The 16,254-nt window shown below is 53.5% G+C and overlaps 2 protein-coding genes across 8 annotated transcripts in view; both read left to right on the forward strand.

Annotated features, from left to right (window-relative positions):
- The window catches only part of Pla2g6 (phospholipase A2 group VI), a 45,614-nt gene extending 38,887 nt beyond the window's left edge, over positions 1–6,727 (forward strand). For all 7 annotated transcript variants that reach the window (XM_010613055.2, XM_010613073.2, XM_010613062.1 and 4 more), the window contains 5 exons: positions 2,995–3,131; positions 3,683–3,837; positions 5,223–5,390; positions 5,795–5,868; positions 6,041–6,727. In XM_010613055.2, the coding sequence (XP_010611357.1) occupies positions 2,995–3,131; positions 3,683–3,837; positions 5,223–5,390; positions 5,795–5,868; positions 6,041–6,185 (679 nt within the window). In that variant the 3' untranslated portion in view covers positions 6,186–6,727. The remainder of the gene's footprint in view (positions 1–2,994; positions 3,132–3,682; positions 3,838–5,222; positions 5,391–5,794; positions 5,869–6,040) is intronic.
- A 501-nt stretch (positions 6,728–7,228) lies between these two features.
- Baiap2l2 (BAR/IMD domain containing adaptor protein 2 like 2) overlaps positions 7,229–16,254 on the forward strand; it is a 29,548-nt gene continuing 20,522 nt past the window's right edge. Inside the window, exons 1-4 of the mRNA XM_019205807.2 lie at positions 7,229–7,574; positions 8,591–8,666; positions 9,587–9,673; positions 10,086–10,147. Of these exons, the coding sequence (XP_019061352.1) occupies positions 7,524–7,574; positions 8,591–8,666; positions 9,587–9,673; positions 10,086–10,147 (276 nt within the window). The 5' untranslated portion in view covers positions 7,229–7,523. The remainder of the gene's footprint in view (positions 7,575–8,590; positions 8,667–9,586; positions 9,674–10,085; positions 10,148–16,254) is intronic.

Genomic DNA, 16,254 nt, shown 5'->3' on the forward strand with positions numbered 1-16,254 from the left:
AAAAAAAAGAAAAAGAAATTTCAGTCTTTGCATGGTTGGCAACATGGAAGGGCTTGGGCAGAGGAAAGCAGCTCAGGTCAGGGCAGCTGGGAAGCAGAGAGCGGAAAGAGCTGGGAGGGCAGATAAGCCCAGGACCACCTCTTCTGGCTAGACCCTGCCTCCTAGTACATGTCGTTTGTCAGCCTCCATAATCCAGTGACCCCCCAAAGCCCTGCCTATGAGTACACGAGGCTTTGGGGCCGTCTCAGATATAAACCGTAATACTCTGTATTGTATATTGTTTTAGGATTTTTTTTTGGCCAAACTAGGGATTGAACCCAGGGCCTTCACACTGAGATACATCCTCAGCCATTTTGCATTTTTTATTTGAAGATAGGGTCTCTCTTGCTAAGTCTCTAAATTGCCTAGGCTGGGCTCAAACTTTGGATCCTCCTGTCTCAACCTCCCCAAATGCTGGGATTATGGGCGTGCACCACCACACCCAGCAACTAATGAAAATAAAATGTTTTGTCATTGATTTTCTTCTGCTGCTCTATATGATGTGTGTGAGGTGCATGTGTGTTTGTGTGTGTGTGTGTGTGTATACACTAGATCTCCCTCACCCTGGGGGATAGGTGTCAGGACCTCAGGGTGTCTGAAACTGCATGAAGACGGGGCCCACAGTCAGTCTCACAACAGCCGTGAGAGCCAGCCTGGTAACTGAGACAGCACTGGGTACCCGGGGAGGGAGCAGGGCAGCACCAGATCACGCTACTCCAAATAGCATGCAACTTACATCTTAGGAATTGTTTATTTTAATATTTTTAGACCATGGTTGACCATAGGCAACTAAAACCACAGAAAGCAAAACTACAGGAAAGGAGGGCTGCTTAGATACCGTCTGTATATGTATAAATCTAAACATTCCCCTAGGTACTGCTTTGACTACTCCTATAAGCATATTTATTGTCATTCAGCTCAAAAGATTTATAATTTTTATTGTAATTTTTAAATAGATTATTAAAAATACATTTTTCAATTTCTGAACTGAAGCCATTTTCTTTCTTTTTATTGAGTTTATTGGTACATTGTAGGTATACAGTACAGTTACATGTCAGGTTTTGGTTCTCATTTTTTCCCCATGCCCCTGCCCTCCCTTCACCCCCTCCAACCTCCCCTATTTACAAAGACTTAACCTACCTTGTTTTTAATTAATTTATTTATTTTTTTTTCCTGTACCAGGATCGAACCTTGGGACCTTGTGCTTTCGAGTCTCCTACTTTGTTTATTTCAGCCTCGTAGACATTGTTATATTTTAACCTGGTACTCCTTTAGATCTACCTGGAAAGATCTGCTATGGTGGTAACCATGTCTCAGGGGAAGTGCTGATTTGAAGTTACCAACAATTTAATGGCCAGCTTGTGAGATGTGTCAGTAGGTTCTCTAAGCCCATACGAAGTGACTCCTTGGCGTGTGTGTGACTTCTTTGCTCTGCATTCTTTCTTGCATGTTAAACTTCCATCCTGGTGGTTCTCCTTCTGCCTAGCGCATTCTCTTTCCTTTCCCTAGGGCAGATCTGCTAGTGGTAAATTCTCCACTAGCAGGATTGTTTGAAAAGAAGCTAATTTTACGTCATCACTTGAAAATCACCTTATTTCACTGTCATTCATGTTGACTAAAATTCTAGTCTGGTGATTTTTGTCTTCTCTAGAATATGTAAAATACCATTCTATTGTCTCTTAATTTTGTCATGGCAGCCTAAATCCATGTAATCTGGAACTCTCTTACAGGCGATGGGCCTCTGGCCTCGGCCTTGGATGCTTTTGGTTATTGTTTTGATCTCTGTATTTATACTCTGCTACATCTAGATAGGGATTTCTTCTCTTGTACCTTGCATAGAATTTGTTGGTCTTTTTGAATGTTTGTAGGGAGGGGGGTTGAATGCAGAGACTCCTACAGGCAAGTACTCTGCCACCAAGCAGCCCTTTTCTCAAATTTTTATTTTGAAACAAGATCTCAGTAAGTGCCTAAAGTGGCCTTGGACTGCTTATCTTCCTGACTCAGCCTCCCTTTTAAAGAAAAAAATTTTTTAGTGTCCGCAGGAGCTGTGGAGTTTTTTGTCCCTTTCTTTTATATTTTTCTTTACAATTCATGTTACTCTGAACTCTGTCAGTATAACGTCGATCGACTGCAAAATGCATCGTTGTTCACTCACCCCTTCTGTTGTTCTAGTTAGATTTTTCACAGTAATGAATTACATTGCAGTGAACAGCCTTATACACATTTTATTTAAGATTATTCAAATATAGACTTCTCAGATCCAGGAGCCAGACAGTTGTAAGGATTTTGATACATGCTAGTTTCCTGGGGGGCTGCACCAGCAGCGTTTGGATGTCTGTGTCTCTCGGGTTAAGTATGCAGCTGGTGACTCACATAGCGGAAGACTAGAGAGGTATCAAAGGTCCCACAGACAGAAATCTCCTGCCATCCCTCCTGGAGCTGCAGCCACCGAGCAGTTCCCATCCTGGAGCCAGCTCGCTGTTGCCGGGCCACCAAGGCGGGTCCTTTCAGAGTCCTGAAATAACTGTGGCTTGGTGAAGTGTCCCGAGCCCTGCTCCTCCTGCACAAATGTCTCGTTGATGCCTAAGTTCTTCCCCTGCCTGGCTCATCCCTTGGGACAGCACGTGGGCAGGGCAGGCAGCTGTGGACCACTGGGCTGTCCACCGACAGACACTGCAGCTGCTCCCAGTCACTTGCTGCAGGAGCATGTGCTGCCTGGGCCCCCGACGTGTGGCAGCCTCTTAGGGTGAATTCCCCGAAGGATCACCGGGGGAAAGATAGGCTCATCAGCACGAGGGCAAAGTTCGCCACATTGCCTGAGCAAGGCCCGGGTGCTTTCGTCTGACACCCCTGAGACTGCAGGATTCAGGGTTCTGGGGATGGGGCCAGGGTGCTGGGCGAGGGAGATGTGGCCGGGTAGGTGGGTCAGCTGCCCTCCTTCCTGCCTGTCCACAGGGTGATGCTGACCGGGACCCTGTCTGATCGGCAGCCAGCCGAGCTCCACCTCTTCCGGAATTATGAGGCTCCAGAGGCCGTCCGGGAGCCTCGCTTCAGCCAGAACATTAACCTGAAGCCTCCAGCTAAGCCCTCAGGTGAAAACCAGGTTTGGTGCACTTGTGGGAGGTAGTTGGCTCAGACGCTGTGGGTGGGGGGTGGGAATTGCAGGCTGGATGTCGTTCACCCTCAGCCCCCAAGATTGCCTTGGTCTCAGATGGTCGAGCATAGACATTGATGGGGCCCCTCGAGCTTTGACCAGCTAGAGGAGACCTGAGGTCTTCAGCAGTACCCTGCCTTCCAGAGGACAGCGGGGCTCAGCAGCACAGCCTGGGGGGCCTGCTTCTGAAGAGTTCCCAGACTAGCCAGGCGTGGTGGTACACACCTGTAATCCCTACACTTGGGGAGGCTGAGGCAGGTGGATTTCAAGTCCGAGATCAGCCTGGGCAACTTAGCAACTTAGTAAGACCTTGACTGAAAATTAAAAAAGCATTGGGGATGTAGCTCAGTGTGGAAGCCCTAAATTCAATCCCCAGTACAGCCAAAAAAAAAAGGTTCCCAGACTTTCTCTCTTCCTGCACTGCCCCCCACCACATACCCTGGGATCTAAAGTGCAAGGTCTTACTTATCACAGTCTCTTCTGCCACAGAGCAGCTGGTGTGGCGGGCAGCCCGGAGCAGCGGAGCAGCCCCCACCTACTTCCGGCCCAATGGGCGCTTTCTGGATGGCGGGCTGCTGGCCAACAACCCCACATTGGACGCCATGACTGAGATCCACGAGTACAATCAGGACCTGATCCGCAAGGTGAGAGCCATGTCAGGTGAGAGGGCCTGGGCATGAATGTGTACTGCAGAGTCAACCAGGACAGCGAAGGCTACACCCACGCACGCGCACACACACACACACACACACACACACACACACACACACACATCAACTGCAGAGTCAACCAGGACAGCGAAGGCTACACCCACGCACGCGCACACACACACACACACACACACACACACACACACACATCTAGTGCTGCACCCCACACCCGCCGTTACCCCCTGGAACCCAGCAGGTGCTAAGAGGGATTCTAGGCCCAGCCTGTGCTGTGTGCCAAAGAGCGCTGGGCTGAGTTCACATCACCTGCAGACAGTGGGAAGGGCAGGAGCTGGCCGTCTGCCGCTCTGCCCCACAGGGGTTATGTGCTTTCCACAAGGAGCTCCCATCCCGTGCAGTCCACCGTGGCCGGGGCATGGTCTCCCAGTGTCCCCAGGAGCTATGCAGGGCCAGGAGGAGGAGGAGGAGGGCCTTTGCTGTGAAGCCTGGGGACCCATTCTGAGACCCTTGAGGACAGGATGGAGCGGAGTCAGTGGCTCTCCCGCCAGGGGACGTCACCTGTCTGGTCTGTCCTTCACTTTAGCTGCCGAGCAGGGAGCAGGGAGCAGGGAACAGTGCCTGCCCTGGGTACTGTGAAGACTGTGGCCATGGCCTGCGAAGTACTGGCAGGTGGGCTTCCTGAAGGGCTCAGACTTAAGTCTGTTCCGTCACAGTCCTGTTAAGGATGAGAAGCGTGGGTCTCAGAGCAGATCACCCAGGAGGATTACCAAGGCCACCCAGCAAATCAGCAGCACAGTGTTGTTGAACAAATGCCAGGCAGCCCCCGCAATCCTGGGTTCAAGTCTCAGCCCCTGTGGCCCACTGTGTGGCTGGGAAACCTCTTTCCAGTCTGTCCCAGCCTGGCTGAGAGTCCTGATTGTGAAGCAGGGTGGTCATACCCTTCTTTGCTCTGCCTGGAGGATTAATGAGACCATGGTGAGAACACCTGTAAGCAGCAGAGACCAAAGACCCATCAATCCCTCCTCCTCTCCCTTCCCCGCCCTAACCTTGACTCTTGCCTCAGCCCATGGGCTGGCAGGAGCACCCACAGCCAGGGGGTGTGAGGCCTTGTTGGTACATACAGGGCTTTCCTAAGAGATCTGAGTGACACCACATCAGCCCTTCAGGGAGGGGGCTGGTCTCACACAGCCAGACCCCGTCTATAGGGTCTGGCCAGGAGCCATGCCCGAGTGTACCCAGGTGTGCCCTGGTCCTCTGGCCTCTTCCCCCTCTGTGGTGCCCCCAGTGCCTCTCTCTGACTCCCCTGGGTCCACCCATCCATGGCGGGTCTCCTTCAGCTACTCCTGTCCTCCTCCCCACAGGGTCAGGGCAACAAGGTGAAGAAACTCTCCATTGTGGTGTCTCTGGGGACAGGGCGGTCCCCTCAGGTACCTGTGAGCTGTGTGGACGTCTTCCGCCCCAGCAACCCCTGGGAACTGGCCAAGACTGTTTTTGGGGCCAAGGAACTGGGCAAGATGGTGGTGGACTGTGTGAGTCTGGGCCCCCTTCCAGCTTCCCTGGGGTCTCCGCCCTCTCCCTGAGTTGAGACTCAGATCTGTCAGGCTCTTCAGCTAGCTGCAGGGGGAGGTGCCCAGGACAGCAGCTCAGTGACACCCCTGCCCTTACTGCCATAGTGTGTATGTTCAAGTGTCCTCTGGCTGTGGAGCCCTTTCTGCAAAGAGCTTGGTGTAGAAGCCCAGACAGTGACCCATTCGGTGACCCCAGACAGACTCTCTTGAGCCACATGTGAAACCCTTGCCACAGACTGCACAGCTGGGGTCCCCGGGCCAAAGGAGGGGGACTCGCCTTCTATGATGGGCACTAGGACCTGGGGGTCTCTGTGGTGGGCAGTGCCGGGTCTGCGGGTGGGCTCATGGAGGCTATTTCCCCCCAGTGCACGGACCCCGATGGGCGGGCTGTCGACCGGGCCCGGGCCTGGTGCGAGATGGTGGGAATCCAGTATTTCAGGTGAGCCCAGGACTCCGGCCGCGCCACCGCCTCAGCCTGGTGGGACCCAATGACCCTCACCCCCCAGCGTGGACCTGCCCTTCCCAGGGGGCTGCTGTGTTCCCCCAGCCCACCCCATCCTTGCTCTTGTCCCCACTGTACCTGGGTGACCTGTCCTCCTTGCTCTGGACAGATTGAACCCCCAGCTGGGGACGGACATCATGCTGGATGAGGTCAGCGATGCGGTGCTGGTCAACGCACTCTGGGAGACCGAGGTCTACATCTACGAGCACCGAGAGCAGTTTCAGAAGCTGGTCCAGCTGCTGCTCTCACCTTGAGCTCCTCTCTTCCCTGTGGCGAGGCCACTGCCACCCAGGAAGAGCCAGGGCGGGCTGCTCCGCACCCTTTGGTGGACTGGGGCCTGGAGCGCAAGCAGCTTCGCCTGAGGCTGGTCGCCCTCCTCACCACCTTCCGCATCTTTTGTCACTGCAGGCTGAGTGCCCAGAGTCCTCAGCTCCTTCCCCTGACTGAGGGACAAATGACTTGACCAGTGGCCCAATGTCCCCTCAGCTACAACACTACAGTGCCCGGCACACCCTGCAGCCCCTAGACCTGCAAGGTCCCCTCAGGTTTCCCAGTCTGCCCCCCACTCTCACGGGAAACCCAGGCTCCGGGGGCAGATGCTCCATTTGACTTTGCCTCTCTGCACATCCGGCCACCCTACCCTCGGAGCCGCCCCACCCTGAGTCCTCCCCAGCTCGCAAAGGTCACCCCATGAGTTCACTTCGTGCAGAAGCATTTGAGAGTGGGGAGGGGGTGGGGGCCCCAAAAACTGTGAAATAAATGGTGTGGACCCCAGTGCACCGAGGTGTGACTGTGCTCTGTTCCCCAGCCACCACCTGGCCTCTTCCTGTGCTCTGTGGCCCAGCGTGCTGGTGCAGGAACACCTCTGCAGGCCTCTGCACAACAGGCCCGTGGGGTGTCTGGGGGCAGCAGCAGGCTCACCTGCCCCAGGCAGGCCCATGGGGGTGGAGGACAGCCCGTCAGAGAGGTGGGGTGACGTGGGGAACAGAGCTCCTGAGTGAGCAGGACCGTGGTCTGTCCTCAGACCTACACCCCCTCTCTGGCATTCAGAGGACCTGGGTGGTCAGGAACAGATGTGGGGGAGGGCATGGGGATCCGGTGCCCCCTCCAGGCTCAGAGCAGAGGCGAGGTCTGAGGACAGCAGTGTGTCCACTGAATGGGTGGGTCTGGCTCCAGGGCTGCTTTGGGGAACCCAGGAGGAGGGCGTCGAGCACTCCAGCCCTGTGGAATGGACAGTGCTTGGTAGCGGCCAGTGCCAGGACAGTGCCCCGAAGACAAGGTGGCCTGGGGGAGTCCCATCCAGTGTGCCCACTGGCCCACACTAAGAGAGGTAAATAATTGAAGGGCAGGTCACATGAACCAGCCTGCGTCACAGGATGCCTTCCCTGCCGGCTCTGGTTACGCCCCAGATCACACTGACATCCCTGCTGGTAAATTATTAAGTGGCTACCTCCTCCAAGGCCACCACGTCTGTAGGTCCCACTCCAGCCTGCTCGCTTCCTGCCAAGCACCGGGCACTGCAGAGACTGACCCGGGGGTGCCCGGCCCTGCTCCTGCCACACGCTTCCTGCCCAGTGCCCACGTGGCCACCCATGGCACCTGAGATGGACCAGTTCTACAGGTCCACCATGGCCATCTACAAGGTGAGCACAAGGCTGGGGTATGGAGGTCCCGCCTGCCCCGAGAACAGGGCGGATGCGGGCCACAGGTTCTGGGAAGGAGGCCGGAGCCACGCAGGGCTGAGCTGTGGGCCCAGGAGTGGGGTGATGGGATCAGTCAGCCTTACACTCAGCAGGACTCCTGCTTCCTCCTCCTAACAAGGCAGGATGGGGCCTGGGGCCGGGGCCTAGGCGGCTGTGCCTAGGAACAGGGACCCGGCTTGTCGAGTCGCAAGGTGCAGGTCCCAGGGGAAGGCTGGGTGTGGGCTGGGGAGCGGGGACTCTCCCTCGATTCCATTTCTGAACTTCCTGTGAGGACTTGCTGCAGTGTCCACGACATTTATTGAGCACCTGTGAGCAGGACCCCTCGCATATAAGCCTTACCTCTCCTAATCTGTGAAATAGAAAATAACCGACCGCCATTTGATAGATGAGGGAACCAAGACCACAGAGGTCAAACAGCTTGTCAAGGTCACAGGGAGGAAGAGGTGCTGCTGGGATTTGAATCAAGACCCAATTCCAAATCCAAGACCAGGGCTATCTCCACCTCCCAGGGTGCTCTCCAACAGGCCACAACCCAGGGGGCTCATAGCAACCCAGCCACAGCCCCGCTCCTGGGGTCTCTTCTTTGACAAGCGCAAAGCCTGCTCCACCCCTGAGGTGGCCGTCCCAGCCCTGTGTGTCTGGCCCAGAGAGGATCAGATGCGGGTCAGGGCAGGCTGTGCCCAGCAGGAGCACAGCAGATGGGCAAGCTTCAGCCCAGGGAAGGAGGAGGTACCCTTTGAGGTATCCCATCTCAGGGGCATCCAGCTCTGCCAGACCACTATGGAGCAGCAGATGACACAAGGGGACTGTGGCCTGGATCGGCCCCCAAAAGATGGCCTCTGGGGCCCTGCAGCCAAGAGCCAGGGTTCTGGGTTTCCCCTGGTTCAGAGTGGGCACCTCTGTCCATTGTTCCTTTTCCTGTCTCTGTGCCCGGCCTTCCTCGTCCTTGGGTCCAGAGCATCATGGAGCAGTTCAACCCTGCCCTAGAGAACCTGGTGTATCTGGGAAACAACTATCTCCGGGCCTTCCATGGTGAGTGCCCGGCTTGGTGCCCAGCCCCTTGGCTTTGCCCGCCCTACCATCACCAGTGCCTGAGCCCACACCAACACAGGGCCTCCTCAGCCTAGGTCCGCCACCCCGTCCCATTGCCTCACACGCATGCACCTCCTGTGCCCACACAGCCTCTGCCCCGTTCCATCCACACCCACGCCCCAGTGCCCCCCACATGCCCCAGATGCGCCTGAGACCAGCACGAGGTATTGCAGTCCCCACAGCTGAGTGTACACCCTCAGAATCCACCCCAGGATGGAAATGGTAGTACACGCCTGTAATCCCAGCACTCAGGAGGCTGAGGCAGGAGGACTGCTGGGAGTTCCAGTCCAGCCTGGGCTACGTAGTTCAAGTTCAACTTGAACTATATAGAGAAACCCTGGGGTCCAGGGATTTAGCTCAGTGGTGCCACCGCCTGCCTCGTAAACTCAAGGACTTGAGTTCGATCCCCAGTACCAAAACAAAAAATCAAAAACAAAACAAAATATAGAGTACCCCTGTCTCAAAACACCAAACAAACAAACAAAAAACCCAGCCCAGGCCCAGGGCTACCTCTGCTCCCAGCCTGCACCGGCTGGTGGTAGATTCCTCAGTGGTACCCGCTCTGTGGGTCTCCCATGAGACTGGCCCCCCTTGGCCCAGTGTGCTGCAGCCACCATAGTTCCCACACCATCTGCCACCAGCACCAGTGAACAACAGAGCAAGGACCACCAGCCTCTCCCTCCCTCGTAGGCCCTCAGAGTCAAGGCCTGCTTCCCCCATGACAGACACACGTGACGCTCTCCCTCTCGTACACCTATGCCAGGCCCCAGATGTCCCTTGTTCACACTGTCTAAAGCAGGGCCTCCAAAGGGTGCGGACGGATGCAGGGGCTGAGGCTGGACTGTCCCTTGTCTCTTCAGCTCTGTCAGAGGCGGCCGAGGTGTACTTCAGTGCTATCCAGAAAATAGGGGAGCAGGCCCTGCAGAGCTCCACCTCGCAGATCCTGGGTGAGGCCCTCTCCCTCTGCTGTACCCCCTCTTCCTGGTAGGGTAGGGGTCACTCCTCCCAGCTGGCCTCCCCGCTGGGCCTCTGCTCCCAGACACGGGTTCTGCCTTTGCCCACTCTTGGGGTCCGGAGGGGGTTCCTTCGGCACACTCGCCCTCCCAGCAACCCTCACCCCGACAGGCCCGCAGCCAGGCCCCTCGGTGCCACTCCCACCAGGGCTGTGCCCAGGCTGGGATAAGCCTGCGCATCCCCAGAGTCAGAGGGGAAATTCCTGGACTTTGGTTCTGAAATCCACACTCAGGACCAGCTCCTAGGGGGGTGTGGCGTGGGGGGGCCCTCCGGGGGGGCCCTCCCCACACTGAAGCTGCCCCCTCCCCCTCCCCACACTGAAGCTGCTGCTCCCTCTGCCTGCAGGCGAGATGTTGGTGCAGATGTCAGACACTCAGCGGCACCTGAACTCAGACCTGGAGGTGGTGGTGAGTAGCAGTCCCCAGGGATTGGGGTCAGAGGGCGAGCGGGTTTCGTTCCAAGGAGATAAAGGGCTCAACTCTCAGAGTCCTTCCAGGGCAGACTTCCTTACCCCCACCTGGCGCTGATCAGTGCAATAAAACAGCCACCCTTCTGGCACCTGCTGGGCATGCTTTGCTGGGCACCTTTCCTGCAGCAGTTTGATCAGCCTCAGTAACCTCGAAGGCTGTGGCCATTTCTACCCCACTTACAGAGGAGGAAACTGAGTGTCAGAGACCCAGTACGATTCCCGAGTGAGTGTGGGAGCTAGGATGAGAAGGACCATTGCCCAGAGAGGGGTGTCAGGCCCCGGCCATGGCCACCCCCACCAGTCCTTGCTCCTCCCTCCAGCCTCCCTGGGAGCAGCCACCATGTTGCTCCACACCACCACTGCCCTCAGAGCTAAACACAGGCCGCTGTTTGTGGGGAGCCAGACCTGCCACCCCTGCACCCCCAGTAGAGCTGAGATGGCCCCTGCAGGTGCGGCCACTGGGCAGCTGTCCAGCTCTGCTCTGGCTGAGGCCCACCCCTCCCCCACTGTCAGCGCAGCTCCCCCACCATGACGCCTCCGATCCTGCCCGGGGGTGCAGCCCCACCCCCACCCCAGCAGCTGCCTCTATCTGTTCTGAAGGGCTCATAGCCAGAGCGCCTGGTTTCGAAGACCAGCTCTGCCAGTTGCTGGCTTGGTGACATTGGACTCTGGGCCTTAGTTTGCAGATAATCAAACTGCCTTTCAGGGGTGAATGATGAGGGATGAACTGTTTGTCTTGGCACTGGGGACCTTGTGCGGTAACCGGAAGTAGACTGTAACCTGCCATTGTCAGGTCTTCCTGGCTCACTGGGACCTCTGCGGGGCTATGTTCTTCTGTTCTCTGTTGCTCTGGGGCCTGCAGGGGCCAGGCATGGAACAGAGGTTCCCTGTGTGGAAGGAAAAGTGAGGTGGGCGAAGGAGCAGGGCTTGAGGAGGAGAGAGGGTTTCCTGGCCAGTGGAGCAGGGGCAGAGGGAGCCAGAGCCCAAGCTGGGCCAGGAGAGGCAGATGGGGCCTGGTGAGGTACAGGCCATAGAAGGTTCTGGAGTGGCTGTGAAAACCTGTGCTCTCTAATTTACTTCAGGAGGTGCTTCAGGAGGACACGGTAAAATACTGACCAGTTCGTCATGGGGAAAACGGGCATCAGTACCTGCACAGGACCAAACCATGTCCCAGGTGCCAGGGGAGACTCTGGGGTTTAGCACTGAGCCCTGATGCTTGGGCATGGATTGTTGGTTATGGCCTGTGGCTGGCTGTCGTGTCCTGTGTTCAGTGGCTTTCCACATCAGTTGTGGTACACCTGGGCTATGTAGGGATGATTGTCACCCAGGCCCACTCTGTAAGGAGCGCTATCCTGTCCAGATGCTGCATCTTGGCTGTGACAACTGGGCAGGCCCCCCACCAGCACTGTACCAGGTAGAAGGCGCCAGGGGTACCTCCTCCTCCCCAGGCTCCTTCGTTCCATAATGGTATCGCACTGCGTGCCACATACGTCGTGGGTACTGGGACACAGCAGACAGAAACGCCGCCCTCTGTGGAAGGGATCAGACAAAACCCACTGGAAGTGGGTGACTATGTATGTCACATGGTAGATTCAAAGTAGGCTATGGAGGAAAAGAGCAGGGTTTGTGTTTGGCGGATGAGATTTTATTTTGTCAGTGCTGGGGATGGATCCCAGGCCCTTCACACCAAGCTATAGTCCCAGCCCTAATTTTATTTTTTATTTTAAGAAAAGTTCTTGCTAAGTCACTAAGTTGTGCATGCTGGGCTTGAACTTGTGATCCTCCTGCTTCAGTTTTCCAGATTGCTGAGCTTACAGGTGTGCATGAGCATGCTCGGCTATATTTTTAACCAGCCGTGAAATCGCTTCTCAGGTCTAGAACTGGCCTTGGGCCCCCAGGGAGCCCCTCCATGGGGTCCCATAAAAATCACAGCCCCTGCCCCAAAAGTGGCCACTGGTCTGTGCTGACACTTTCTATGTTTCTTCATAGCTGTCACCCACGTGTACAGCCTGGGACACGAGAATGCGTTCTCTCTCTGCTTAAAAAGAAATCATGTCTTTGGATTTCTTTTAACCTCCTGGTCTCCCTGCATCTGTTCCTTTTCCTTTTACCTTAGTTGCTTTTCTCACCGCTGAAACTAAATACCTGACACCCAAAGTTAAAGGAAGAGAGGTTTATTAGCTCACAGTCCGTAGAGGTTTCAGTCCATAGTTGTCTAGCTCCAGGGCAGGGGAGCAGGGCAGAGGGACATCGCAGAAGAGAAACAGTTCATGGCAGGGCAGGCAGGAGCTACAGCAGCCATCAGCAAAGCAGCAGAAGCTCCCGATACAGTTTCTGCCCAAGCTGGAAGCCATCAATGGTACCACCCATATCCAGGGCAGGGCACCCTTAATCCCAGCATCCCACGCCCTAACCCAGCCACCTCCCAAATCCCCACACAGACCGCATGGGCTTTAGGGGGTATCTAGATACAGCCCCTAAGCCCTTTCTTTGTCTGTTGAAGACCCAGGCCGGTTGACCCAGTCTCCAGGAGTTGCTGATCGTCCACTCTCATGAAGCTCAGGGGCCCTGTTGCTTTCTGGATCCCCTGGCTCGATGAAACCTGGGATCTGGCCCACTAGGAAGGACTAGGGGTGGGGAGAGAGAAACTGTACTGTGTTCACACTGTCAGTACGTGGGGTTCTCACCTCGAAGCCCCCTTGAGCCCCCTCTGTCCCTCGGTCCAGCTGGCTACGCATATGCCCACTCTTAACGCCCGGCGCCTATCGCTCTGGTGGTCTGAAGCTTTTCTCCAAAGTTCCCAGTGTGAGGCTCATGTGAACAGTTTTCTCTGCATTTTCGCGGGCAGGTAATAATTTTGTCTCTCTGTGCTCAAAGTCAGCTTTGCAGTACGTGGAATCCTTGCTCATCATGTTCCCTCTCTCCCTCTCTTCTTCTCTTCTTTTTCCTTTTTCTTTTCTGGTACTGGGGATTGAACTCAGGACCTTACACTTGCCAGGCAGGTGCGGCACCACTGAACTACATCCCTGGCCCCCTTTCTTCCTTTTCTTTGGACATCTTAAATGGTTTTCCTCTGACACAGAGCACAGGACATTTCTACTGAAAACCCCGATTATCTGTCTTTTCCATGGTAAGTCTCTTGCTCTTTTTTGCCTACATGTTCAAAAGATTGCTCCTCTTTTTCTTTCTTTCTTTCTTTGAGAAAAGGTCTCTCTATGTAGTTCAGGCTGACCTGTGTAGCCTCTCACCACGTAGCCCAGGCTGGCCTCAAACTCACTGCAATCCTCCTGCCTCAGCCTCCTGAGGGCTGGGACTATAGGTGTGCGCCACCACATCCAGCCTCTTTTTGTTTTTGTCAAGTCTAGTACTTTGTCTAGATTGTATCTTGGTATTGATCAGTCTGGGTTGATATTCTCAATTATGCAATGTACTTTTAAAATATGTAATTTCAATTTTTAAAATAATTTCAAGCAAGTGAAATTATATTTCTAGAATTATTTTGTTCCCTTTCCCTGGATTTATTCTTTATGGGCTCCTGTTGCCTATGTGTTAGAGCCTCATAGCCTGGCTTCAGTTATTTGTGTCTTCCTACACTTGGTCTTAGCCAAAAGGCCGAGAAGCAATAGTATTTGTCTCTTCCTTTTGGATATTTGGACTTTTTATTTTATTTCTACTTTGTTTTTTCCTCTGGCAGATATTATGATTTAATCTCTGAAGGTAGGATGACACTATAGTACAATCCCTCTTGTAGATACGGATCTAAAACCATAGACATCCGTAGTTGTCAGCTTTATTGAGATATAATTCACATACTATAAAATTCACTCTTTTAAAGTATAGAACTCAGAAGTTTTTTGAGACAGGGTCTAGGTACATAGTTCAGGCTGGCCTTCAACTCACTGGGTGGCCCAGGCAGGCCTCAAACTTGAAGCGATCCTCTGCCTCAGCCTCCCAGGCTGCTGGGATTATAGGTGTGCACCACCATGCCCAGCAGTTTTCAGTATATTTACAAAATTGAGCGACCATATCTACTAACTAATTTAAAAATACTTTCTTTTTAAAAAAATCCTTTCATTACCCACCCCCAAACAAACCCTTTGAACCCAGTAGCTCTCACTTTCCTTTTCTTTTTTATTTAAATTTTTTTCCAAAAATAAATAAGTAAATTAATTAAATAAAATAAAAAAATGTCCAAGCTGAGCACAGTGTCATGCCTGGAATCCCAGCACTCTGGGAGGCTGAGGCAGGAGGATTGCAAGTTTGAGCCTAACCGGGCCACTTAGCAACTTAGCAAAAACTCTGTCTCAAAATAAAAAATAAAGGGATAGGAATATAGCTCAGTGTGAAGGGCCTTGTCAGTCCTCAGAACCACAAAAAGAAGAAAGAAAAGGAAAGAAAAAAAAAATTCTTCCCTTTTCCTGTGTTTCTCTTAAATTATTATTTACCGTGTTTATTTACCTACGTCAGTCCTCAGAACCACAAAAAGAAGAAAGAAAAGGAAAGAAAAAAAAATTCTTCCCTTTTCCTGTGTTTCTCTTAAATTATTATTTACCGTGTTTATTTACCTTTATGTTACTTATAGTTGAGCCTTCATTACTAAACCTGTGTTTTCTTTTTCAGTTTTTCATTCTCTTCTGACCTTTCCCAGTTCTCAGCCACTGTTTTCTTCCAGCCTTGTACTCTCTCTTTGTGTCTTTTGAGCCATAGGTGACAGTTTTCTTCCTTCCGTCTTCTGGCAACTTTGCTGTCCGTGGGAACATTGTTCTGTTCTACGTTTTTTTCCTTCGTAATAAATTTCTGTTGGATTGACTTCAGAGTTGTTGCTCTTTCTTTACAGGAAATCAGTTTTCCTGTGAAATGTTCAGGGCAGAGTCAGGAGAGTCTTTCTAACCTCATAGGTCTCTTCTTGTTTGTCGTAGTTACTTTTCTCTTATTGCTGAGACAAAATACCCAACACTCAAAGTTAAAGGGCGAAAGATTTACTTAGCTCAGAGTTCTCAGAGGTTTCAGTCCATAGTCAGCTGGCTCCAAGGCAGGCTGGCGTGGCAGAGGAGAGCCCAATTCATGGCAAGCAGAAGATAGCAAGAGTGACAAGGGACCTTAACAGTGTCTTTCTGCCCCTTTTATCTTATCCAGACTACTTAGGGTGGGGAGCTCTCACACCCTTCATCCTGGTGCCCTTGAACCTAGCATTGCGCATGAATCCACCCTCACACAACCTCTGAAAAAGCCCCACCTATGATCTCATGGGTTTTGGGAGGACATCTAGACCCAAGCCGTAAGACTGTTCCTCTTATCCTTCCCTAAAATGTGGCAGCTTCCTTTCTCCCATCCTGTCTGCAGTTTCCGGGCTCTGGTCCCTCCCAGACTCTTGTGGGCTTTTTCCTTCCTCTGTGCCTGTGTCTCTGCTCTTGATTTTGCCCCTGCTCATGGCATCTTCTATCCCGGGGTGGAGCCCCTGCCACACAACTGCCCCAGCCCTGCAGGTTCTACTAGGGACCCCTGAACTGTCCCCCCTCCCACTCGCAAGTCCTCAGGGTCGGCTGCTGTCCCCACACTGCCTGCGTGGGAGCTCCAGTCCTGGGTCCCTGGGTACCCAGTACCTTCTGCTGCCTCCTGTGCCAAATGCTGGCCCTACCCAAACTTCTCAGTGGCAGTGTGTCAGTTTGGGGGGCTCTGGGGTATACAGCAGTGCCCCTTATCCACAGGGGACCCTTCCCTTCCAAGACCCATATTAGATACCTGAAACTGCAGGTGATACCAGATCCAGTGAGAACAGGGACTATGTTTCCTTCTACACATACACCAGCGTGAGAAAGTTTAGCTGTAAATTAGGCACAGTGAGAGCTGAAAACAAAAAGTAATCACAACACAGGGGTATAACAATATTCTGCAATAAAAATTATTTGTAACTCATGAATGACTTGTTCCTGGAAGTTTCCACTTAATATTTGCGGATAGCGGGGGACAGCGGGCCACTGAAACCAAGGAAAGCAAAATCAGATCTGCAGGGACTCTTGCCCTGTCACCTCACCTTGCTCAGAA

This window comes from Fukomys damarensis, unplaced genomic scaffold (assembly GCF_012274545.1).
Source record: "Fukomys damarensis isolate Sample0158 unplaced genomic scaffold, DMR_v1.0_HiC HiC_scaffold_19, whole genome shotgun sequence".
Classification (NCBI taxonomy): Eukaryota; Metazoa; Chordata; class Mammalia; order Rodentia; family Bathyergidae; genus Fukomys; species Fukomys damarensis.